This window comes from Malus domestica, chromosome 04 (genome assembly GCF_042453785.1).
Source record: "Malus domestica chromosome 04, GDT2T_hap1".
In the NCBI taxonomy this organism is placed as follows: Eukaryota; Viridiplantae; Streptophyta; class Magnoliopsida; order Rosales; family Rosaceae; genus Malus; species Malus domestica.
Window position 1 is genome coordinate 4,329,585 of NC_091664.1, and position 25,979 is coordinate 4,355,563.

The 25,979-nt window shown below is 41.3% G+C and overlaps 1 protein-coding gene and 2 pseudogenes across 1 annotated transcript; 1 reads left to right on the forward strand and 2 right to left on the reverse strand.

The window, feature by feature from the left end:
• On the reverse strand, nt 1-3,741 carry LOC114824591 (NAC domain-containing protein 7-like). The gene is made up of 2 exons (XM_029101753.2): nt 2,934-3,741; nt 1-445 (listed from the first exon to the last, which is right to left on the reverse strand). Exons 1-2 carry the CDS (start codon nt 3,721-3,723, stop codon nt 102-104), a joined length of 1,134 nt encoding a protein of 377 aa, XP_028957586.2. The 5' UTR covers nt 3,724-3,741; the 3' UTR covers nt 1-101.
• A 5,382-nt stretch (nt 3,742-9,123) lies between these two features.
• LOC114824301 (MDIS1-interacting receptor like kinase 2-like) lies at nt 9,124-11,743 on the forward strand (annotated as a pseudogene).
• A 10,622-nt stretch (nt 11,744-22,365) lies between these two features.
• Nucleotides 22,366-23,933, reverse strand: LOC139187521 (NAC domain-containing protein 41-like; annotated as a pseudogene).
• Nucleotides 23,934-25,979: the final 2,046 nt, after the last annotated feature.

A 25,979-nucleotide genomic window follows, 5' to 3' on the forward strand; every position in this document is an offset into this window, starting at 1 on the left:
GCATATATACTAAGAACGGAAATAAAATCTATCCTGATCATAACTGTGCTTCTATATGCATGCCATGGAAATTAGACAGCTGCTGTCACCTCTACGTCCCTCTATTCATCATTCACAGAATCGCTCATCCACAAACAGTCTGTCCAGTAATTGAACCCGTCTAACGGTTGGCTGAATTTGTCAATTTGAGGCCACTCCCGGGGCAATTTACCTTCAAGCGTTGTCAACCATTCCTTAATGTCTCCACGCACTGCTTCACCATCTAAAGGATATTCCTCACCGCCCAAGAATACCGGAGAAGAAGGAACATCACTCATCAGTGGCACATATTCATGATCTGAAATATGAGTAGGAATGGGCATCACATTTCCGTTAATGTAGCTTATGCACCCCTGGTCGTGATTGCTAGTGTCGCCGTCCAAGCATATGGGATAAGAAGGAACATTGATGCGAAATTTATAAGCACACAAATTAAACCCTCTTTTTATCAATTGTAGCAAGTATGTAAGTAGGGATCGTTCTAGGCCGGGGATTAGGAGGGATTGCTAAATCACTTGGAAACTGACTTGAAAATGTAAAAACAAAGTTTAAAACACTAAACTAGACTCAAAGAATGCATAACTATACTTTAAAACACTAAAACAAACCAAAAGACTCAAAACAGCACCTAAACACTCAAAACTGCCTTAAAAACACAATATGGGCAGTTTTGAACACTAAGGAAGAATTTGAACGAAAATATGTTATAACTTGACTCAAGACACTTAAAAACACAAACTAAATTGATTTCTAACTAATCTAACACTTCAAAATAAAGGCGGAATTGGTTTTGACGAATTTGAAAACAAAACAAACTTTGTAAAACAAAACAGATTGTAAATGAATTTGAATGAAACTTATGGATGGAAGGCTAGCTAGGAGGTTCTTCTCCACACATGTCACACTTGCATACAAAACGATTTCCAGTTGCTTTTCGATAAGCTATGAATACTCAACGCCCCAAATTAACCGTGAATTGCACTAATTAACCCTCAGTTTTTCCACAAGTTATTAGGTTGGATGATTGCATACGACAACCCAAAACATTCCCTACAAGTTCCCTACATGAATTGCATAATAGAGATACAAGCAAGAATCATTTAGTTCTATGAAAAACATAAGCATTGACGAGGCACTCGTTACTATGATTTGCATGAAACTTATGCCAAGAATTTACTTAACGTGATTGTGACTAGCAACCTTCACTACTTGTGAATATAAGTTCATAACGATTAGGTGAGACTCCCTTATATTCTAGCGTCAAATTCATGCATGAAAATTAAGTGTGCACTCTCAACCAACATACACAAATTAGTTTTTATACGAACGGATAAGTAAATTGAATTCACAACTTATGAATCACAACTGGATGTAATCAAATCATATTGCAAGTATGAACATAGTTTCGAATCACCCCCTAACTAAGAGGGGTTTAGTTCCTCATACTCACAAAGAAAAAATGCATAAATTTAGACATTAAAAACAAAGATAGAAAACACCTAGAAACGCTCCAACACTCCCAAGGCTTGGGCTTAGGCACGGCACAAGATGTTCCTTCTCCTTCCTTCCTTGCAAGTTGCGGCACTAGAGGTTTTGGACGGTTTTGGGTGGTTTTTATGGTGTAGAATGGATGGGGAATGGTATGGAAAGGTTTAGGATTGATGGGTGGTGTGGCTAGGGGTGGTTTTTGGCTGAATTTGGAGAGAATGGAGGTGGGAATTTTCGGCCAAACAAGGATCAAAATCTGTTTTTTTTATGAATATGGGAGGTGGTATTTATAGGCTTTGAGAGATGATCACTCCATTTCCTTTGCATGTGTAGCTTGTGTGGGTGTGTGTTGTCATGTTTCCTCTTTACATTTACACACACATGCTTCATCATTTCCACCATAAAACACACACATTTTCTGCCATGTTTTCCTTTACATTTACACACACATGCTTCATCATTTCAACCACCAATCCACCTATTTTCAGCCCATGTTTCTCCTATCCTTTGCATGTGTTGTGCCTTCTCTTCTAGCTGTGCATTTCCACTTGCTCCAAAGACAAATGAGTGTAATCATAACCCCATTTGCTGTTGAGTGTTGATGACAAAGCAAAACACAAAACAAGTGCCTTTACTTTCTCATTTTATTAGCCAAATCTGCTTAGCCCGTTTCTGAACCTTTCAGTGTTAAAATGCCCATAACTTCTTCTAGAAAAATGATATTAACAATCTGTAAATTGCTCCAGAAAGTAGATATCCGTAGCTTTCCAAGCATATAAGGCTCATTCTCTCATTCATTCGGAGCTGTTCGTAACATGCTTCCAAAGTCAGCTAATCTGCACAGGCAGTTTTGACGAATATGTTGGATGTCCATGTAATCATCATTTCCACATCTTCAGTCTTCATTTTCTGATTTCCTGCTGCCCATGCCGTGTGTTTCCTTGCATTCTCATGTGTGTGTGCTGCCATCTAGTCATCATCTCCACATGTGCAAGCTGTCACACTTGCACACACACATGCTCTTCATTATTTCAACCACAAAACACACCATTTCCTTCCCCTTTGCCGTGTGTGTCCCTTTCACTTTGCATGTGGGCTTCTTTGCATGTGCTTTCTCCATCTCTTGCCTTGAGTTTGCATGTGTATGAGTTGTCATTGTTTATCCTTGCAATTACACACACACACTTGCACACACATATGCCCAAAACGTCCATCCTCATGCATGCAATCCATTTGAGCCCAATATTGATCCAACATGTACCAAAATGCACTTTTCTTGCCAAGGTTGTTATTAAGACCTACAAACAAATGAAAATGGCTTTAAACACTAAAATAACTAAAGAAACACAACGTAAACGCACGAGAACAAGCCAATTAAGTCGCATAAATATACTCCTATCAAACATCACTCATCAATATCACACTATCCTGATCAGAGAAATCAACCGGCTTCACATTGCTGTTAATGTTGGTTATGCACTCCTGATCCTGATACCTAGTGTCAGTAATCATATTGCTTTCAGTTCCAACAAAAGGCACAACAGCAGGGGTATTGGTGATCACATTCACATTAGAATGTTTATGTGAACCCGGTTCTTTTCTTGCTCTCTTTCTCTTAATCAGCAGCTTCTCATTCGATACTTCTTTTCTTGCCCTCTTAATCGGCGGCTTCTCATTGAAGTCATGAGTTGGACTTGAGGAATTCATCTTGTTTTCGGACCTAGACCTCAGATTCCTTTTAAGTCGGGAAAGAACGACCCTTGGGCCAGCAACTACATTAGAAAGAAGACTGTACTCTTCTAACAGCCAGCCGCCATTGTTGTTAGAACCCTTGTTGTTATACCTGAAATGTCCTTTATCCCCGATTGGAATTCCGTCCAAACCTAAAACTTTGTCGGAGGATGTTTCGCTCCAAGTGCCTCCGGCTTCGATCCGGCGTTTGCTGCGGCTATCGCTGTCGCTTCTAGAACGCAGCTCGTAGAAGAAGAACAAGTCCTGATCGAGTAGGGAATTTCCACCGAATTGCTCCCAAACCACCCAGGGTGGTGTTTGTCCAAAGAGATTGAACTCGTGAACAAACGGGTTGCCCAAGGGCTTTCCGGAGAGGGCTCTATCGCGAAGATAGGAACTGACCAATTCTTGATCAGTAGGATGAAACCGAAAACCCAATGGCATACCGTAATAACCCACCTCCATTGTTAAACGCTATTTCAATTCAATGCAATTCAAAACAAAACAAATGCAGCAGCAAAAACCCTAATTTTTTATTGGGCACAAAATAAAGAAGAGAAATAAGCGGGAGAAATTAAAGAGAAGAAAAAGGGAAACCTGGAAGCCGATTTCACTCGCTCGCCGAGGAGAGCAGCTCGTCGACGCCTCCTCAATCGCCGTCTTCGTCCCCAAACAAGAGCAACTGAAATTTCGAGTATTCTGTAATTCAATTCAACCGGAGACTGTTGGAGCACTGAATTCTAGTTCTGGTTCAAATTCGAACGCGCAGAGAGAGCGAGAGAGAGAACGCACAGAGAGAGCGAGAGAGAGAACGCACAGAGAGAGCGAGAGAGAAAGATCTTGAGAGAGATCTAGAGAGAGAGAGAGAGAGAGAGGATTTGAAATTTATACGGAAGAAAATATGACCGTTTGGTTTGGGAATTGGATGTTAACGTTGCAAACTTGCAAGGCTCACCGCTTAAGCGCGGGCTTTAATCACGTGGCATTTTCATATCTACGAAACCCTAAATCCCCAAATTGTGAGCCGAATGACTAAAATAACGCACAAACAAAAGAAAATTTCGATTTGGTTGGGTTGGGTTGGGTTCCCTTTCACTTCTTGGCCCATTTTTTATTCTGCTGGGTCCAATTCTTTTGGTTATCATGCATTTTATTGTCACTTTTTTTAGATTTTTATATTTGATTAATGAACCCAAACATTTAAGGATGAATGTTGGAGTGAAAGTTTCGATTTCGACACGAAAAAGATTTGTTTCGTATTTTTATTCACATTGCGTTGCATGACTGACACGAGAAGTTATAATCATGGTGTACTAATGTCATAGAAATTGCTCAATATGAATATGTTTTGCAATAGGAAATCATGACTATGACTTAGACATGAGAAATCATAGGAAATCATGATTTTTTTTAGACACGAGAAGTCACGATGTTCACATAGCGGTGCATATGCATTTTTCATTGGCGAATGAGGAACATCGTGATGCATATGCATTTTTCATTGGCGAATGAGGAGTGAGATAATTATGCCATATCCCCAGCTTCATTGGTGAAACCAATGTCGAGTAGTTTCACTAGCCACAACTAGTGTCGGTGTGTGATGTTATATATTTCTTCACTGTCATAACTCAGAGTTGTACAGCTTCACCTTCGGGTGATGCGCCCATCATGTTTCTTCACTGGCGTAACCCAGTGTCGTATAGCTTCACCTTCAAGTGATGGACAGGTACTGCCTTCAGGCAACTATGATACTCCTAAAGAGTACAATATTGATGAGATTTATGGATTTGCCTTCGGGCGATGATAGCACCGTTATTGAGCATAGTTTTACTCATACTTTTTTACGAATGGTTTCATAGCATGCTAGAGTTTTCAGAAAACTAACTACTATATACGTTTTCAAAACAGGAGGTTAGTATGTTCAGTAAGAAATCGGTTTTCGTATTATTAGTATTATTATTATAAACTTTGGTCCACTCATTTTTTTTTGTTTTACGCCCCTCAAGAGTGAGAATCGAGGCATACAATTATGGCGTTCGGGCATTTCTGCATACGTATCTTTGAGCCCTCTCGGTGTAGGACCCACTTTCTTGGTAATCCCATTTATTTCATAATGATTCTTTCATATTATTCTTGATTAGTTATATGCTCTGAACACAGTTCTGCATAGATGTAGTCCTTTCTAATTACTTATTTTAGTTTTATGCATGTTTTTAATGGCTTCGTCACCCTCACATGTTGGTCGGCATGTGTCTATCCTATATTTGCGGATATCTAGATCGAGGCGTGTCAGAAGGATAGAGAGAGAGAGAGAGTACCACGGAGTACTTCGCAGATTTCTTCACCATGAAAAATGAGACAGACCAATGCTTTAACCGAAACACAAAATAACCATCAAACATGATAATTCCAAAAGCCAAAAATACAAGGCAAACAATTACATTAAATTAATATTTAGAAGAATCATATTAACAAATATTGCACAGAGTTGTCTTTCTTCTTATAAGAAGCAATATAAGCGACTGGAGGGCGAATCCAAGTGGAGAAATTGAATCCCTGAAAGGGATCGATTGGAAAAAAATGGCTAGAACATTTCTGTATCGAAAACGAAAAGAAAATTAGAGAGATTTCTAGGAAACAAAAAGAAAACGAAAAGCGGAAAGGATGACGATCGATGACGCAGAACCTACCCCTTCCTTCTTCAATCTGTGTGTGGTTTCCTTTTACTAAATCTCATACCCACCGACACCGACACCAACCCATCTCAATCTGATCCAAACACCAATGCCAACCACCCGCTTCGAAACTTTAAACCCAAGCCCAGCTTACACCCCACAACCCACTTCTTGGAGGAACATGGGTCCGTAGTATCAAATCTTGGAGTTGCCACAGGAGAGACTGCACCCGTCTTCGTGTGTGACTTACGTTAACATGCCTCAACCAACACGCTTGACGTTCATGCCAGATATTATATTCGTCAACTCCACGATTGACGGGAAGACTAGACCGGGTCAGTCAACACTGGCACCATACAGCTCTTGATTGAGTTGAAAATCCTTTTAGAAATTCCAAGCGTAAAGAAAGGATTAGAAACTCTGCACCATACAGCTCCGATATTTATTTGTGACGCATACAAACTGGCGAAAAAACATATCATACTGCAACTCAAAACCATGACATTTCCTTATATGCTCCTTCTGCTGTCCGCATTCCCACTGATCAAAATGACATCTATATCTCCAAGAAAACAAGCAGAATGTTGAGGAAAAACTTAGAGTACACAACTCTAACACAAGTGTTGGAGAGACAACACAAGTAAATAAATTACTTGTATTACACACACAAAACATTACAACACTCACAACACTCAAAGACACACTTTAGAAGCAATGACACTCACTCACTTTCTAGAGACACATTCTAGATCACTCACACTCCTCACAAGGCTACTCTTACTTCTCACTCTCACTTGGTTGGTTACTTGATTACTTGGTTGATACAAATGGTGTGGATGCCTTCTCCTTTTATAGGCATGGATGGAACATTGGAGAAGCATGGAAACATCATGCTAGAGTTATCTAGATAATTCTACTAACTTCCCAAGCTAGAATTATCTACACTAATCTTGCATGTTGGTGGAAACCTCACTATTCTTCTAGAATCTTCCACCAACTTAAGGAACAACCTTCTTTGCTAGAGTTTTCTAGCATATTCCCATTATAGAATCTTCTAGAGAAAACCATGCATGTTTGAACTAGACCAATCTAGTTCCTTTGTACCGACTGATCTTAATGGGCTGGTGTTGATCTTTAACACTCCCTCTCAACATCAGCTCATTCTTTTCTTCTCGCTCAGTCGACGCTTTATCTTGAACACCCATTTGCATGATATGGGTTTCACATCTCTTGGCCTTACCACTGGATCCCGAGTTTGATATTTCTTTAACGCAACGACCTCTTCTCCTAGCTTTACGCCATTCAGAATTCTGTGATGCTTCAATACGCATCTCAGCTTCAACTGCTTCTTCTACTATGGTTGCGTTGGCGCATTTGGGATTTGACTCCGTTATTCCCGTTGACCTACTTAGTTGTGATCGTGGAAACGATACTTCCACTTCACTAGGTCTAACTTCTTCAGTTTGCCAATGACTCTTAGGTACTTCTTGCTTGACATTGTCACCATCAAGCAATTCCTAGAGCTCATCTAGACTTGTTTGGGTTTGGGCAGCTTGGTCTCCCATTTCCTCCTGCAACGTATCCTTAATCTCTCTTGAGTCAGGGAACACCTCATCTTCTGAGCACCATCAAGAAGATGCTTCAGCGTCCCATTCTTCCTCCATAGCTAGATATGCTACGGTGCCCCAATCATCTTCACTTTTCTTCTTTGAGTTGGCGACGTTACTCTCTGCGGGCTTTTTGAACCAGCAATCATTTGCCATGTGGCCCTTCTTTCCACAATTGTAACACTTGCCCTCAAACCTTTTATTATTCTGGGACTGACCATGGTTGTCGTGATACTTCGGAGCTCCCCCTGGTCGAGAACTCCCTCTTCCTTGATGACATTTCGCCTTGTCACCATTTATTTTCGATCCACCACGAGCACGCTGCTTAAAACTGCCTTTACTTTTAGTGTAGAGCGCTTCCTCTTCACCTTTTAACGAGACCCCTCCCATTTGCTTTGCCAAAGCTTCTTGATTGGCAAGCAAATTCTCGAACTCAACAAGTGATGGTTGGGTCGGCCATCCTTGTACAGCGATAACGAAGCCTCGATATTCGTGTCTCAATCCATGGATAATTATTCTTTTTATCCTGGATTCTACAATGGCAGCACTAGGATCTAACTCAGAAATTTCACGACAAATAGACTTTACCTTGTGGAAATATTCAGCAATTGTCATGTCTCGTTGGGCCATCGATAGCAGCTCGTTCTCGAGAAGTTGCAGTCTTGTATCATTCTTCTTTGAAAAGAGTGTGGCGAAGGTGTCCCACGCTTCTTTTGGTGTCTTGGCCTTCCGTATGTGCTCTAACATGTCATCTTCAACTGTGGTTTTTAAGGTAAACATGGCCTTACCTACCTTCATCTTCCACTTCCTCAAAATGCCACTAGTGTCTTCTTCCGGCTGCGTAATTTCATTACCGCCGACAACATCCCAAAGATCTTGGCCTTGTAGGTAAGACTTCATACACGTCGCCCATGTATTGTAATTTTTGTTGTTCAACTTCTTGATTCCTCCAACAACTTGAAGATCTCCCATCGTGTCGACAGAACTTCGATAAACCGAACAACCTTAACGAATAATCTTGTGAAGTAGTAAACTTCTCACGATTCTAAAAAAACTTCACTAGAGACGGTCCCTGATCGTACCGCTCTGATACCAATTGTTGAGGAAAAACTTAGAGTACACAACTCTAACACAAGTGTTGGAGAGACAACACAAGTAAACAAATTACTTGTATTGCACACACAAAATATTACAACACTCACAACACTCAAAGACACTTTAGAAGCAATGACACTCACTCACTTTCTAGAGACACACTCTAGATCACTCACACTCCTCACAAGGCTACTCTTACTTCTCACTCTCACTTGGTTGGTTACTTGGTTACTTGGTTGATACAAATGGTGTGGATGCCTTCTCCTTTTATAGGCATGGATGGAACATTGGAGAAGCATGGAAACATCATGCTAGAGTTATCTAGATAATTCTACTAACTTCCTAAGCTAGAATTATCTACACTAATCTTGCATGTTGGTGGAAACCTCACCATTCTTCTAGAATCTTCCACCAACTTAAGGAACAACCTTCTTTGCTAGAGTTTTCTAGCATATTCCCATTATAGAATCTTCTAGAGAAAACCATGCATGTTTGAACTAGACCAATCTAGTTCCTTTGTACCGACTGATCTTAATGGGCTGGTGTTGATCTTTAACACAGAATCGCTCGTCAAATGGAAGGACGGCTTATCTTCTTCACCATCATCATCATCGACACCTTGGCTACTCAATTCATGGTCCATCACCAACCTCAACAGCCTCTGCAACTGGACTGCCATTTCCTGCTCCAAAACCAGAACAGTCTCCAAAATAGACCTCTCCAATATGCACATTATCGGATCACTGTCCTTTTTCGACTTTCCCTTATTTCCGAATCTCACCCACTTCAATCTAAATGGCAACAGTTTCGGAGGGCGTATACCGTATGCCATTGGAAATCTCTCCAGGCTAATATCTTTGGACTTGGGCAACAACTTTTTTGATCAACAAATTCCATCTGTGATTGACCAGGTAACAGAGCTTCAGTATCTAAATCTCCGCGACAACAGTCTCTCTGGTACCATCCCTCATCAACTGAGCAATCTCCAAAAGGTATGGTACATGGACCTTGGATTAAACTATTTTAACTATACTGATCAAGATTGGTCAGAAATTTGCAGGCATGCCTTCATTGACCTACCTTGATATTTCTACGCAAGGTGATAATCTATATCATTCTGAATTCCCAGAAATTATATCTCAATGCCGGAACTTGACGTTCCTCAGCTTTTCTCAAAATAATTTGAATGGCCAAATTCCACCTTCGATAGGCCAACTCAGGGAGCTCCAGTACCTTGATCTTTCGTACAACTCCTTAAACTCATCAATCCCTCTCTCTATAGGCCAACTCAAGGAGCTCCATTACCTTGATCTTTCATACAACTCCTTAAACTCTTCTATCCCTTCTGAGCTTGGTCTTTGTACAAGCCTCACCCACTTGTACTTGGCTTCCAATAAACTCAACGGGGAGATTCCAAAGGAAGTTGGAAATATGAACTTTCTGTTGACGATCAATCTAAGAAGGAACCACTTGACAGGAGTGATCCCTCAGATACTAGGCAATTTAGCTCAGCTTGAGCTACTCGATTTGTCACACAACCATCTTTCAGGGCAATTCCCATCATTTGTCAACACGTTTTTTCCTATTGACTTTGATTTTTCTTATAACAACTTGACTGGCCCAATCCCATGCGTTTTCCAAAGGGCACCAGAAAATGCTTTTGTTGGAAACTCTGGCTTGTGTGGGTATGTAGGGTGTGTAGACAGTAATTCCGACAAGAGTAACAAAAGAGCTCTAATTGGTATCCTTGTGCCTGTTTGTGGCTTATTAATGGTTACAACTGTCATTGGTCTTATGTTCCGTAAAAAATCCAGTCTCGTTTTGAACAAAGTCAACACTTCTGAAAACTTTGAGAGTTTGGAGTCAATGATATTGCAAGAGGAAGTAAAGTTTACGTTTGCGGAAGTTGTGAAGGCTGTAGATGACTTTCATGACTAGTACTGCATTGGGACAGGAAGATTTGGAACGGTTTATAAGGCAGAGCTGCAATCAGGCCAAGTTGTTGCAGTTAAAAGGCTTAACATGTCAGACTCTAATGATATTCTAGCAATCAATCTCCATAGCTTTCAAAATGAAATCCGAACTTTGACAAGCATCCGGCACCAGAACATCATAAGGCTCTATGGCTTCTGTTCAAGAAGGGGGGGTTGCATATTCCTGCTTTATGAATACTTAGAGAGAGGAAGCCTGGGAAAAGCTTTGTATGGAGTTGAAGGTGTTAATGAACTTGTCTGGGCTACTAGAGTCAAAATTGTGCAAGGACTTGCTCATGCACTTTCTTACTTGCACCATGATTGCTCTCCACCAATTGTGCACCGTGACATAACCGTCAACAATGTATTGCTTGAGTCTGATTTCGAGGTTCGTCTCTCAGATTTCAGAATAGCCAAGTTATTGAGTACTGATTCATCCAACTGGACAGATATTGCTGGTTCGTTTGGCTACATAGCACCAGGTAATGTAAACTTAATTTGTACATTTATGATTCATCTTTTTGCTTATTGGGATATGTTTTAAGGTAGCTAGTTTTGTTTTTATTGATGTGCAGAGCTTGCATACACTATGCGAGTCACGGATAAATGTGATGTATATAGCTTTGGAGTGGTGGCGCTCGAAGTCATGATGGGAAGGCACCCAGGGAATATGCTAGAGTCCCAGCTACAAGAATCATCAAAATCAAGGAGGGACAATGTAGAATTGCTCCTGAAAGATTTGTTAGACCAAAGGTTGGAGCCGCCAACCAATGAATTTGCAAAGGCAGTGGTGCTTGTAATGACAATGGCCTTGGCCTGTATACGAACGCTTCCTGCGTCCAGACCCACGATGTTATTTGCGGCACAAAAACTCTCAGCTCAAACCCTGCCTTGCCTTCCCGAACCATTTGGTATGTTGACAATCAACAAGCTAATGGCACTATAAAAAGTAAAACAAAAAAAGAAGACAAGGGCGAATAGCTCAAACCTCCCTTTTGTATTCCTACCCCACGCAATTCCATCTAATTTCTCATGTAATAGATCTTCCATACCGTAATTACTCATTTGTATTATTTGTCGAATGTGGATTAATGTGTAATAAAAAAAATTGAATTATGGATTTGTGTCCTTCCTCTAGTTCAAAGAGCTACCCTAAAAAATTGAACCTACATGGATAATTTTCGCCCTGGATTACTTTGAAAGCAAACACATATGGAACTACAGGATGCAATCTGACCTTGCATCTTTGAACCATGTCGCGCGTCGAAGTACATTTGATCTTCCAGGCATTCTTAACCATTTCCGCTATGTCGAATATAGGTTTGTGCCTTTCCTCTCTAAATCTGCAACAGCCAGAACTGCTTTCACATCCACACTACAGCACAATAGAAGACACTTCGACACGACAATCTGTTGAATTAGTAAATGGGGAAGTGGTGGAATAACACCGTAGTATTGTGAGCAAGTCTCGGGTGTCGAGGCCACGGGGGAGGTCCCTGTGGCTTTGGAACCACCCACATAATGATAAACAAGCGTGGCTGCTGTACCTCAATCCAACACTGACCAGAACAGAAAATCTATAGCTTCTGTGCGTTAAACCAAATCCCATCAGGAGTTGTTCTCATAGTCTTTGAATTATAATTGTAGTTGTTCTCATAGTCTTTGAATTATAATTGTAACTCTTTAGTTTAATCGTTGTCCTACACGGATTCATCAAACCAAAAGCACATATGGATTGGAGGCATGGGGAGACAGTATGTTATCTGCTTACTGGTTGACTTGCTTTAAACGATTTTTGAACTGAAAATTTCTCGCAAAACTAATAAACAAGAACAGAGAATGCGGCAAATAAGTTGACTCTGCAGAAGTTGCTGAAAGAGCAACAATAGCTGGATGAGATGTGACCCTTATCGCGTTCCCTCGTGTCCATCAAACTCAGCAAGGCCCATGAACATCTCAATTGGAACTTGTTTTGATGCAATATCTTCTTAGATGAGATCGTTAACCACACCAACATAATATTAGCTATATGCTGGAAAATGCGTAAAATCATACTGCATACACACCCGTAGACTACCTCCAACTGCATACACACCCTAGTATTTTTGCTTCAATTTCATAATCTTCGATGCTGCTGATCCTGAGATGAAAACTAGTTTTACCCCCTGCCCTTATTCGACATCCATGTTCCTATCATGGTGTTTTAACGGAATTGAATCTGCTGAAAACTAGGCTTACTTATGCCCTTCCGGGGGTGACATGGAAAAGTAATTACAGTATGCCATAAAGTTTATTTTTTTGCATAAAGTTTATTTTTTGTTCTTAAGACTTTACTAAAATTACTAAAATATCCTCAACTAATGGGTGCTAACGGGTGTTAACGGGTCCTAACGGGTCTAACGGGTTGACCCAAAGTGACCCGTTATTTAACGGGTTGTTAACGGGTTCACCCGTTAACGACCCGACCCGTTAAGCATCCACCCAAATACAAATATTAACGAGTTGGATCGGGTCGGGTTAACGGGTTGGGTCCAAAATGCCAGGCCTACAGTATGGTATCTGCTTACTTATGCACCCCTGATCAAGCAGTGCTCCCTCAATAAAAGTATAATTTTTTAAGATAAAATATTTTATTTTTTAAAACAATAAAACAAATTTCCAATAAAATAAAGAGTTGTGATGAGTTTATTTTTCTTTCTACATATACAAAGCTGGATTGCATAATCAGTGTTTGGAGTACAAATAATAGCACTCTAAAATAAACGAAATTTTTTACTCATAATCTTATTTGTGAAAAAAGAATACAACAACAACAACAACAACAACAAAGCCTTTTCCCACTAAGTGGGGTCGGCTATATGAATCCTAGAACGCCATTGCGCTCGGTTTTGTGTCATGTCCTCCGTTAGATCCAAGTACTCTAAGTCTTTTCTTAGAGTCTCTTCCAAAGTTGTCCTAGGTCTTCCTCTACCCCTTCGGCCCTGAACCTCTGTCCCGTAGTCACATCTTCGAACCGGAGCGTCAGTCGGCCTTCTTTGCACATGTTCAAAATCACCGGAGCCGATTTTCTCTCATATTTCCTACAATTTCGGCTACTCCTACTTTACCTCGGATATCCTCATTCCCAATCTTATCCTTTCTCGTGTGCCCACACATCCCACGAAGCATCCTCATCTCCGCTACACCCATTTTGTGTACGTGTTGATGCTTCACCACCCAACATTCTGTAACATACAACATCGCTAGCCTTATTGCCGTCCTATAAAATTTTCCCTTGAGCTTCAGTGGCCTACGACGGTCACACAACACGCCGGATGCACTCTTTCCATCCAGCTCGTATTCTATGGTTGAGATCTCCATCTAATTCTCCGTTCTCTTGCAAGATAGATCCTAGGTAGCGAAAACGATCGCTTTTTGTGATCTTCGCTAGATTGCTCCGGTCATTAGTGTGGATAAGTATATAAATGGATAGAGATAGGAAAGCAAACACAAGATGTACATGGTTCACCCAGATTGGCTACGTCCACGGAATAGAAGAGTTCTCATTAATTGTGAAGGGTTTACACAAGTACATAGGTTCAAGCTCTCATTTAGTGAGTACAAGTGAATGATTTAGTACAAATGACATTAGGAAATATTGTGGGAGAATGATCTCGTAATCACGAAACTTCTAAGTATCGGAGTGTGGTGTCGTCTTGACTTGCCTTATCTGTCTCATAGGTAGATGTGGCATCTTCTCTGGAAGTACTCTTCCTCCATCCAGGGGTGGTATCTTTAACTGGTGGAGATGCACAAGGTAATGTATCAATTTCACTTGAAGCTTACTTGTAGTTTCAGGCTTGGTCAAGCGCGATACAAACCATGTAGTAGGAGTCCCCCAAGTCGCCGAGCTAGGGGGTCTGCTGAAAGAGGAGACAGACAAGGTAAGCAATCAGAGCTCCGACTGATTGTTCACCTTCTCCCCATCTTGCAGCAGCATGAAGGATAAAGAGAAGAAAAATGAGAAGAGATGATATGAGATACTTTTGCTTTTGAAGAAGTAACTTTCCACAGGCTTATTCTTGAACTGAGCTGGAGGGTTTTCTGGTTTCCTCCAGAGTATAAGGCCGACTGAAGAATTTGAGGGTCAAAACAAGTCCATCAAATCTAGAGTACGTTCCACCCTGCTGATATGGGATACTTTTGCTTTTGACAGAGTAATGAATGTATCGGCACGTGTGATGTTACGCTTGTCTCCACATGCTTCCTTGTATCCTTCGCACTTGCCCTATCTGTTCCTCAAGCAGATGCGGAATCTTCCCTGGAAACATAAGATGTTGAAGATGAGTACTCGAGAGCAATGTCAGGTAAGTAATCAGGTAAGGGGTTCCAGGCAGTCAGTTCCTGGCTGGAAGCTTGATTCCAAGTGCTGACTGATTGCTCTCTTTCTCCTTGTCTTGCAGGTAAAAACAAGGCCAAAAGAAAAGACAGGGAAAAAGCATGATATGGGATACTCTTGCTTTTAACCCTGATGATATGAGATATTCTTGCTCTAGTATAGCTTGTTTGCAGAGGTATTATCGGGGGGAAAGAAAGCTGAATATTTCGAAAGGCTTCGTTGGGAGTGCCCTCTCAGATATGATGATGGGTTGAGCATTTTTGCAGGTCTGCCTGTCCGTTGGGGATGGAGGTCGACATATATAGGAGTCTCCCTAACAACAAGTAGTAATGCTATTCCTTTACCCTGCTTGGTCATAGCACGGTAGTGGGAGCTGCCAGTTTCACATGTTTTAACTCTGTCAGAGCACTTTGAAAAAGTGGTCTGTGGTATCTGGCTCTCGAGATTCGGAGAACGATGACTCTTCGATTTTTGAGAAAGCAATCATGCTGGGGGTATGACTCTCGAGATTCGGAGAGCAGTGTCTCTTCGATTTTTGAGGAAGTAATCATGTTGGGAGTCTGGCTCTCGAGATTCGGAGGGCGGTGCCTCTTCGATTTTGGAGCAAGCAATCTTGTTGGGAGTGTTGTCTCGAATGTGAGTAAAGGTTGGGCATGTTTGCTAGTCTACCTTGCCACGAAGCACAAAGGTTGACACACAGGGACTTTCCAATTATCCAGCAATGGTACTGTTCCTTTACCCTCTCTTCGATTTTGAGAAAGTAGTCATGTTGGGAGTCTGGCTCTCGAGATTCGGAGGACGGTGCCTCTTCGATTTTGGAGCAAGCAATCTTATTGGGAGGGTTTTCTCGAATGTGAGTAAAGGTTGGGCATGTTTGCTAGTCTACCTTGCCACGAAGCACAGAGGTTGACACACAGGGACTTTCCAATTATCCAGCAGTGGTACTGTTCCTTTACAGTTGTGGGTAATAATATGGTAGCTAGACCTTCAAAATTTATGTGTCTAAACTTTTGTTAGTGCTGTTTCTTTGCTATTCTTTTACCTTTCTTGGTCAGAGCGATGTAGTGGAAGTTGCAAGCTTCACGTGCTCAACTTTGGCAGAGAACTTTGGCAAAGTTATTTGTGGTACCCATGAGCTATTGTTGCGTGTGGGAAGTGGGTGATTGAACAGTAAGATTCATGTGCTTTCTACTTCACCAGAAGTCTTCGACAGAATGCCCATAATTTCTGCAAAGCTGAGTGTGCGTGTGACAGGTGCTGACAAGGCTAGAAAAGTAGGTGCCTCTTCGATTTCTGAGATCGGCCCTCGTGGTCTCTGAGCAGCCCAGCTTTTGAGAAAGCGAGCGCCTCTTCGATTGATTCGGAGAACGATGCCTCATCGATTTTTGAGAAAGCAATCATGCTGGGGGTCTGGCTCTCGAGATTCGGGGAGCAGTGTCTCTTCGATTTTTGAGAAAGTAATCATGTTGGGAGTCTGGCTCTCGTGATTCGGAGGGCGGTGCCTCTTCGATTTTGGAGCAAGCAATCTTGTTGGGAGTGTTTTCTCGAATGTGAGTAAAGGTTGGGCATGTTTGCTAGTCTACCTTGCCACGAAGCACAGAGGTTGACACACAGGGACTTTCCAATTATCCAGCAATGGTACTGTTCCTTTACCCTCTCTTCGATTTTTAAGAAAGTAGTCATGTTGAGAGTCTGGCTCTCGAGATTCGGAGGACGGTGCCTCTTCGATTTTGGAGCAAGCAATCTTATTGGGAGTGTTTTCTCGAATGTGAGTAAAGGTTGGGCATGTTTGCTAGTCTACCTTGCCACGAAGCACAGAGGTTGACACACAGGGACTTTCCAATTATCCAGCAGTGGTACTGTTCCTTTACCCTTGTGGGTAATAATATGGTAGCTAGACCTTCAAAATTTATGGGTCTAAACTTTGTTAGTGTTGTTTCTTTGCTATTCTTTTACCCTTCTTGGTCAGAGCGATGTAGTGGGAGCTGCAAGCTTCACGTGCTCAACTTTGGCAGAGAACTTTGGCAAAGTTATCTGTGGTACCCATGAGCTATTGTTGCGTGTGGGAAGTGGGTGATTGAACAGTAAGATTCATGTGTTTTCTACTTCCCCAGAAGTCTTTGACAGAATGCCCATAATTTCCGCAAAACTGAGTGTGCGTGTGACAGGTGCTGACAAGGCTGGAAAAGGCTGGAAAAGTAGGTGCCTCTTCGATTTCTGAGATCGGCCCTCGTGGTCTCTGGGGAGCCCAGCTTTTGAGAAAGCGAGCGCATCTTCGATTTTTGAGATCGGCCTTCGTAGTCTTTGAGCAGCCCAACTTTTGAGAAAGCAAACACCTCTTCGATTTCTGAGATCAACCCTCGTGATCTCTAAGCTGCCCAGCTTTTGAGAAAGCAAACGCCTCTTCGATTTCTGAGCAGGCGCCTCTTCGATTTCTGAAGCTTCGTCGAGTGCAGATTTTTATAGGGGCTGGCATTAAGTTCCAAAGCACACTAGAATCTCCACCAGTAGAAGCTTCATTCTTGCACTTCTAAGATCTTGATTTGTCCGACCTCTTCTCTCTTCAACACCTTTGAAAATGTCTAGCCCCTCCGACCGTCGTTTTGACTTGAACCTTGTTGAAGAGGCAGCCCCGCCTTCTCCAGACAACATATGGCGCCCATCCTTCGTCTCCCCTACTGGTCCTCTTACCGTTGGGGATTCCGTGATGAAGAATGATATGACCGCTGCGGTGGTGGCCAGGAACCTTCTCACTCCCAAAGATAACAGACTACTTTCCAAACGGTCTGATGAGTTAGCTGTTAAGGATTCGCTGGCTCTCAGTGTTCAGTGTGCAGGTTCTGTGTCTAATATGGCCCAACGCCTATTTGCTCGAACCCGCCAAGTTGAATCATTGGCGGCTGAAGTGATGAGTCTCAAACAGGAGATTAGAGGGCTCAAGCATGAGAATAAACAGTTGCACCGACTCGCACATGACTATGCTACAAACATGAAGAGGAAGCTTGACCAGATGAAGGAAACTGATGGTCAGGTTTTACTTGATCATCAGAGATTTGTGGGTTTGTTCCAAAGGCATTTATTGCCTTCGTCTTCTGGGGCTGTACCGCGTAATGAAGCTCCAAATGATCAACCTCTGATGCCTCCTCCTTCTAGGGTTCTATCCAGTACTGAGGCTCCAAATGATCCCCCTCCGGTGCCTTCTCTTTCTGGGGCTCTACCGACTGCTGAGACTTCTCCTAAGCAACCTTTGTGAAGGCTCCCTCTTGTGTGCTTATTTTGACTCATGTATATGTACATATTTGTAGCTTATCGGGGATATCAATAAATAAGCTTTCCTTCATTTCAACGTTTTGTGTTAAATACACCAAAGCCTTCTTCGCTAAGTTCTTTGAATTTTCTTTTGTTAAAGCTTGTATGTTGAAGCTTTCTGAGTGGAGCATGTAGGTTGGGGTAGTGTTCCCTTAATTTCCCGAGTGAGGAAAACTTCTCGGTTGGAGACTTGGAAAATCCAAGTCACTGAGTGGGATCGGCTATATGAATCTTAGAACGCCATTGTGCTCGATCCTGTGTCATGTCCTTCGTTAGATCCAAGTACTCTAAGTCTTTTCTTAGAGTCTCTTCCAAAGTTTTCCTAGGTCTTCCTCTACCCCTTCGGCCCTGAACCTCTGTCCCATAGTCGCATCTTCTAATCGGAACGTCAGTAGGCCTTCTTTGCACATGTCCAAACCACCGTAACCGATTTTCTCTCATCTTTCCTTCAATTTCGGCTACTCCTACTTTACCCCGGATATCCTCATTCCTAATCTTATCCTTTCTCGTGTGCCCACACATCCAACGAAGCATCCTCATCTCCGCTACACCCATTTTGTGTACGTGTTGATGTTTCACCGCCCAACATTCTGTGCCATACAGCATCGTCGGCCTTATTGCCGTCCTATAAAATTTTCCCTTGAGCTTCAGTGGCATACGGCGGTCACACAACACGCCGGATGCACTCTTCCACTTCATCCATCCAGCTTGTATTCTATGGTTGAGATCTCCATCTAATTCTCCGTTCTTTTGCAAGATAGATCCTAGGTAACGAAAACGGTCGCTCTTTGGTATTTCTTGATCTCCGATCCTCACCCCTAACTCGTTTTGGCCTCCATTTGCACTGAACTTGCACTCCATATATTCTGTCTTTGATCGGCTTAGGCGAAGACCTTTAGATTCCAACACTTCTCTCCAAAGGTTAAGCTTTGCATTTACCCCTTCCTGAGTTTCATCTATCAACACTATATCGTCTGCGAAAAGCATACACCAAGGAATATCATCTTGAATATGTCCTGTTAACTCATCCATTACCAACGCAAAAAGGTAAGGACTTAAGGATGAGCCTTGATGTAATCCTACAGTTATGGGAAAGCTTTCGGTTTGTCCTTCATGAGTTCTTACGGCAGTCTTTGCTCCTTCATACATATCCTTTATAGCTTGGATATATGCTACTCGTACTCCTTTCTTCTCTAAAATCCTCCAAAGAATGTCTCTTGGGACCCTATCATACGCTTTTTCCAAATCTATAAAGACCATGTGTAAATCCTTTTTCCCATCTCTATATCTTTCCATCAATCTTCGTAAGAGATAAATTGCCTCCATGGTTGAGCGCCCTGGCATGAACCCGAATTGGTTGTCCGAAACCCGTGTCTCTTGCCTCAATCTATGCTCAATGACTCTCTCCCAGAGCTTCATTGTATGACTCATTAGCTTAATACCCCTATAGTTCATGCAATTTTGTACCTCGCCCTTATTCTTGTAGATAGGCACCAAAGTGCTCATTCGCCACTCATTTGGCATCTTCTTCGTTTTCAAAATCCTATTGAAAAGGTCAGTGAGCCATGTTATACCTGTCTCTCCCAAAAGTTTCCACACTTCGATTGGTATATCGTCTGGGCCTATTGCTTTTTTATGCTTCATCTTCTTCAAAGCTACAACCACTTCTTCCTTCCGGATTCGACGATAAAAAGAGTAGTTTCTACACTCTTCTGAGTTACTCAACTCCCCTAAAGAAGCACTCATTTCATGTCCTTCATTGAAAAGATTATGAAAATAACCTCTCCATCTGTCTTTAACCGCGTTCTCTGTAGCAAGAACCTTTCCATCCTCATCCTTGATGCACCTCACTTGGTTTAGGTCCCTTGTCTTCTTTTCCCTTGCTCTAGATAGTTTATAGATATCCAACTCTCCTTCTTTGGTATCTAGTCGTTTATACATATCGTCGTAAGCCGCTAACTTAGCTTCTCTGACAGCTTTCTTCGCCTCTTGCTTCGCTTTTCTATACCTTTCACCATTTTCATAAGTCCTCTCCTTGTATAAGGCTTTACAACATTCCTTCTTAGCCTTCACCTTTGTTTGTACCTCCTCATTCCACCACCAAGATTCCTTTTGGTGTGGGGCAAAGCCCTTGGACTCTCCTAATACCTCTTTTGCTACTTTTCGGATACAACTAGCCATGGAATCCCACATTTGGCTAGCTTCCCCCTCTCTATCCCACACACATTGGGTGATTACCTTCTCTTTGAAAATGGCTTGTTTTTCTTCTTTTAGATTCTCTTTGAAAAAAGAATGCTGTGAAAAAATATATCCTATCATCAAATTTTCATTTCCAGGATATGATGTAAAAACGAGTCACTGAAATAAACAACCAATAATTTCATGTACATTTTTCAACAAATTAACCAAACAAAGTGTGCATAATCTTATTTGTGCATGATCTTGATTAGGGTACTCACTACGCATCATCTCTCCTCCAATACGATCAAAGATATTTGCAATCAAGTCCTCATAATCATCTCATTCATCTGTTGTTCTTAGCCCTGTCTCGATCTCATCTGCAACAGAGGCCGCAGCAGCAGCAGCAGGATCAGGCAGGAGATCAAACTCTCCAATCAAGGCCTCCAAATCAAATCTCAAAGATCATACATTTCTCTCACTGCCTCTCTATCTGACCCTGCAGTGCAGCAGGGCAGACGCCTAACAAACTGCAAAACCACAATCAACACTTTGAAGAACTCTTCAAAATGAGGGTAATTTTAATACCCTCCACCACTTCATACTGAAAAGTGCATACATATAAAACATGAAACAACAAATATGCCACAATTTGAAGCATGAAAAGGCAAGCATACCTTCCCTGCAGATAATATACTATCGAAGGGAGGAACAGAAAAAGGTAGGTGCATTGGCCCTCCTTGGAATATATACGTCTTGACTGTACATAAATTTGAAGGTCAATAATGTCGAATAGGAAACTAAAATCACAACCTATGAGTGCGATGTTCACCATCATGGTGTACTCTCTTAATACCTGACGTGTAAAACAGGAAATTGATGGCCCCTTGCAAATTTTGAATATTTAGATCATTTATATTACTTATTTATCTTTGTGTGTCTCTATGCATGCCAAACACATCAGAAATGCAGTTGAAGGCATTTCTTTCAAATGATCAAAATGACAGTCAAATATGGGCTGTGAGGATTGTCATGCTCTCACAAATGCGACATACATAATATCAGAAACATGGACAGCTACTGAAACTGAAAACCTAAGAGACAGTAGCTTCAAAAACTAGTCCTACATGATGAAGAAATCTACACCAAAAGAACTGCAAGTACACAGGAAACAGCATGTGAGCTCCGCATCCTACCTCGTACTTAAAGAGATGCAATTTGTAAAGAAAGAATAAAGTGCTTCAATTTTTTAGAATCACGACCATCCTGTTGAGCAGAGAAATTAAAGAACTCATAGGGAATCGACGTGAAAACGAAGTGCCGGTTGTCAACTACCTGACGCCCTCCCCCTCCTCCTTTATCCGGGCTTGGGACCGGCAGCGTAAGATAAACTTACACAGGCGGAGTTAGAAAATCAAAGAACAGTAAAAAGAAAATCAGTTATGGACAAGATGTCAAGACCAATAGAACTGTAAAAGCAAAACAGTCCAAAACCACAACTGAGGACAACAGCGAGAAACTTGCATTGCTGGTCCAAAACAGAAAGTGACACATCTAATATAGACTAAGGTATGAATACTAAAAATTAAAGAGAGAAAACTTACATTCCACAAAAAATCCATAAAAACAGTGGCAAGAAACATGATAATTGTCCTTATCGTCAACAAAACTATCAACACGTTCACAAACTGACACAGAACACTTAACACACCATGTTACCATCAAAATTCAAGCACAATACACAGAACATGCACACGCTCACAAGCCACTTATGCAGAGGGAGTAATTCAAAGGAAAAGAAAACATTAATTTGGTTTTCAAATTTAGTATAGTAATTAAAATCATCAACCTTGAAACCTTCTGTCAATAAAAATAAAAAGAAAGTAAGAAACTTGGGTGGAAAAGGAATGTATTATAAAGCATTCAGTGCATTAAAATTGGAAACGATCCTAGAAGCTCATACATAGACATGACTGGGGGAAACGCAGTAGAGACCTGAGGTGCGGCAAAATGAAAGGCAGGCAATGGATCAGTACGGCAGAGAAGAAGGCCCAGGTAAACACCTATACCAAATTTCTTAATTAACTAATGAACCAAAAGAAATCAAAGCATATATACTAAGAACGGAAATAAAATATATCCTGATCATAACTGTGCTTCTATATGCACGCCATGGAAATTAGACAGCTGCTGTCACCTCTAAGTCCCTCTATTGATCATTCACAGAATCGCTCATCCACAAACAGTCTGTCCAGTAATTAAACCCGTCTAACGGTTGGCTGAATTCATCAATTTGAGGCCACTCCTGGGGCAATTTACCTTCAAGCGTTGTCAAACATTCTTTAATGTCTCCACGCACTGCTTCACCATCTAAAAGATATTCCTCGCCGCCCAAGAATACCGGAGAAGAAGGAACATCACTCATCAGTGGCACATATTCATGATCTGAAATATGAGTGCGAATGGGCATCACATTTCCGTTAATGTAGCTTATGCACCCCAGGTCGTGATTGCTAGTCTCGCCGTCCAAGCATATGGGATAAGAAGGAACATCACTCATCAATATCACACTATCCTGATCAGAGAAATCAGTCGGCTTCGCATTGCCGTTAATGTTGGTTATGCACTCCTGATCCTGATACCTAGTGTCAGTAATCATATTGCTTTCAGTTCCAACAAAAGGCACAACAGCAGGGGTATTGGTGATCACATTCACATTTGAATGTTTTTGTGAACCCGGTTCTTTTCTTGCTCTCTTTCTCTTAATCAGAGGCTTCTCATTCGATACTTCTTTTCTTGCCCTCTTAATCGGTGGCTTCTCATTGAAGTCGTGAGTTGGACTTGAGGAATTCATCTTGTTTCCGCACCTAGACCTCAGATTCCTTTTAAGTCGGGAAAGAACGACCTTTGGGCCAGCAACTACATTAGGAAGAAGACTGTACTCTTCTAACAGCCAGCCGCCATTGTTGTTAGAACCCTTGTTGTTATACCTGAAATGCCCTTTATCCCCGATTGGAATTCCGTCCAAACCTAAAACTTTGTCGGAGGATGTTTAGCTCCAAGTGCCTCCGGCTTCGATCTGGCGTTTGCTGCGGCTATCGCTGTTGCTTCTAGAACGCAGCTCATAGAAGAAGAACCAGTCCTGATCGAGTAGGGAATTTCCACCGAATTGCTCCCAAACCACCCAGGGTGGTGTTTGTCCAAAGAGATTGAACTCGTGAACAAACGGGTTGCCCAAGGGCTTTCCGGAGAGGTCTCTATCGCGAAGATAGGAACTGACCAATTCTTGATCAGTAGGATGAAACCGAAAACCCAATGGCATACCGTAATAACCCACCTCCATTGTTAAACGCGATTTCAATTCAATGCAATTCAACACGAAACAAATGCAGCAGCAAAAACCCTAAATTTTTCTTGGGCACAAAATAAAGAAGAGAAAATAAGCGAGAAATTAAAGAGAAGAAAAAGGGATACCTGGAAGCCGATTTCGCTCGCTCGCCGAGGAGAGCAGCTCGTCGACGTCTCCTCAACCGCCGTCTTCGTCCCCATACAAGAGCAACTGAAGAGGAATCGATTTCAAGTATTCTGTAATTCAATTCAACCGGAGACTGCTGGAGCACTGAATTCTAATTCTGGTTCAAATTCGAACGCGCAGAGAGAGCGAGAGAGAGAACGCACAGAGAGAGCGAGAGAGAAAGATCTTGAGAGAGAGATCTAGTGAGAGAGAGAGAGAGAGAGAGAGAGGATTTGAAATTTAAATGGAAGAAATTATGACCGTTTGATTTGGGAATTGGATGTTAACGTTGCAAACTTGCAGGCTCACCGCTTAAGCGCGGGTTTTAATCACGTGGAATTTTCATATCTACGAAACCCTAAAATAACACAGGAAAAAAAAAATCGATTGGGCTGGGTTTCCTTTTTTACTTCTTGGCCCATTTTTTTTCCTGCTGGGTCCAGTTCTTTTGCTTATCGAATGAGGATCCTCTTTGGATTCTCTTTGTGAGGATGTTGGGGATCCTCAAATAGTGTCCGTTCATCGTACATCATACGGTCAGTTTTTGTCAGATATTATTCATATTTAATTTGAAATAAAATTATTTAAAATAATTTATGGCCGTACGATATACGATGAACGGACATGATTTATGGATCCTCAGGATCCACACTCTTAGTTATCAGGCATTTTATTGTCAATTTTTTTAGATTTTTATATTAGATTAATGAACCCAAACATTTAAGGGTGAATGTTGGATTGAAAGGTTCGGTTTCAACACGAAAAAGATTTATTTCTTATTTTTATTCACATCGATGCACTAGGGTCATAGAAATTGCTCAACATGGATATGTTTTGCAATAGGAAATCGTGACTATGACTTAGACATGGGAAATCATAGGAAATCACGATTTTTTTAATTTCCTATGTCCAAGCCACAATCACGATTTCCTATGATTGACACGATAAGCCATAATCACGATGTTCACATAGCGTTGCATATTCATTTTTCATAGGAGTAACAAGATTTTCTCCCAACTCTAATACACCTTTATGTTCTTCCTGTCCAAAATTATGTTGGAGAAGATTTCATAAGAAACACGTCCTGAATCAGTCATTAGCAGATTGATTATTCATGAAACGAAACGTAGAGGTCGAAACAAACAGTGATAAACTGAGTACTACTGTTTGCGACACGACAACGTCTGAAAATTGAAACGAAGACTCAAAGTGTGCTGAAAGAAATGACGAAAACAAAAGTAAGTGCAATTGGAAGTATTGGGAACTTCATGAATGTACATTGTCTACAGATTTCCTGAAGATTGACAAAAGTACAAAGTAAGACCACCAGCTAGACGAAATAACAGACTAAAAACTATTCTATTCACAACAACAATAACAACAACAAAACCTTTTCCTACTAAGTGGGGTCGGCTATATGAATCCTAAAACGTCATTGCGCTCAATTCTGTATCACATCTTCCGTGAAATAAAAAGACTGAAAACTAATAAACTAAGTATGATTAAACCGGAAGTCGGAAAGAAAAAGTTGAAAGGTAACCGTGCTCATCTAAATTATTGAACTGTACTAGTGGTATAAAAACAAGAGCTGACACTAATAGCTTGAAACTTGATTCACACAAGGCGTGTATACTCCGGGTAAAGTCCTCTTCCTCCTGCTCCGCTTCTAGATGATGATGATGATGGTGAGCAAGCAAATCAAGAGAAAATGGAGAACCGAGGCCCATGCATTCAATTTTTAATAATTATTTTGTCCATGCATTCAATTTTTTTATAATTTTTTATTGTGTTGTGCGCCAGAAACCATGTAGCCTGATTTAAGTCATATTTTTTAAATAAATTTTTGTTAGTTTTTTAATTAATTATTTTATCTTTCTTTGTGCCACAACTCGACGGTCATAGACACACAACATGGGCAATACAGGTATTTTACTGTGTGAAGCAGGCAGCAAAACGGTAATGGAACGAAAAAATCAGGGGCATTTTCGCCCT

Excerpts from the sequence above, each read along its gene's own strand:
- LOC114824591 (XM_029101753.2), bottom strand. The coding sequence starts at position 3,723 with ATGGAGGTGGGTTATTACGGTATGCCATTGGGTTTTCGGTTTCATCCT. Across the intron at positions 446-2,933 it reads TAGTGTGATATTGATGAGTG|ATGTTCCTTCTTATCCCATA; the intron begins ATGTTTGATAGG and ends AATTTCGCATCA.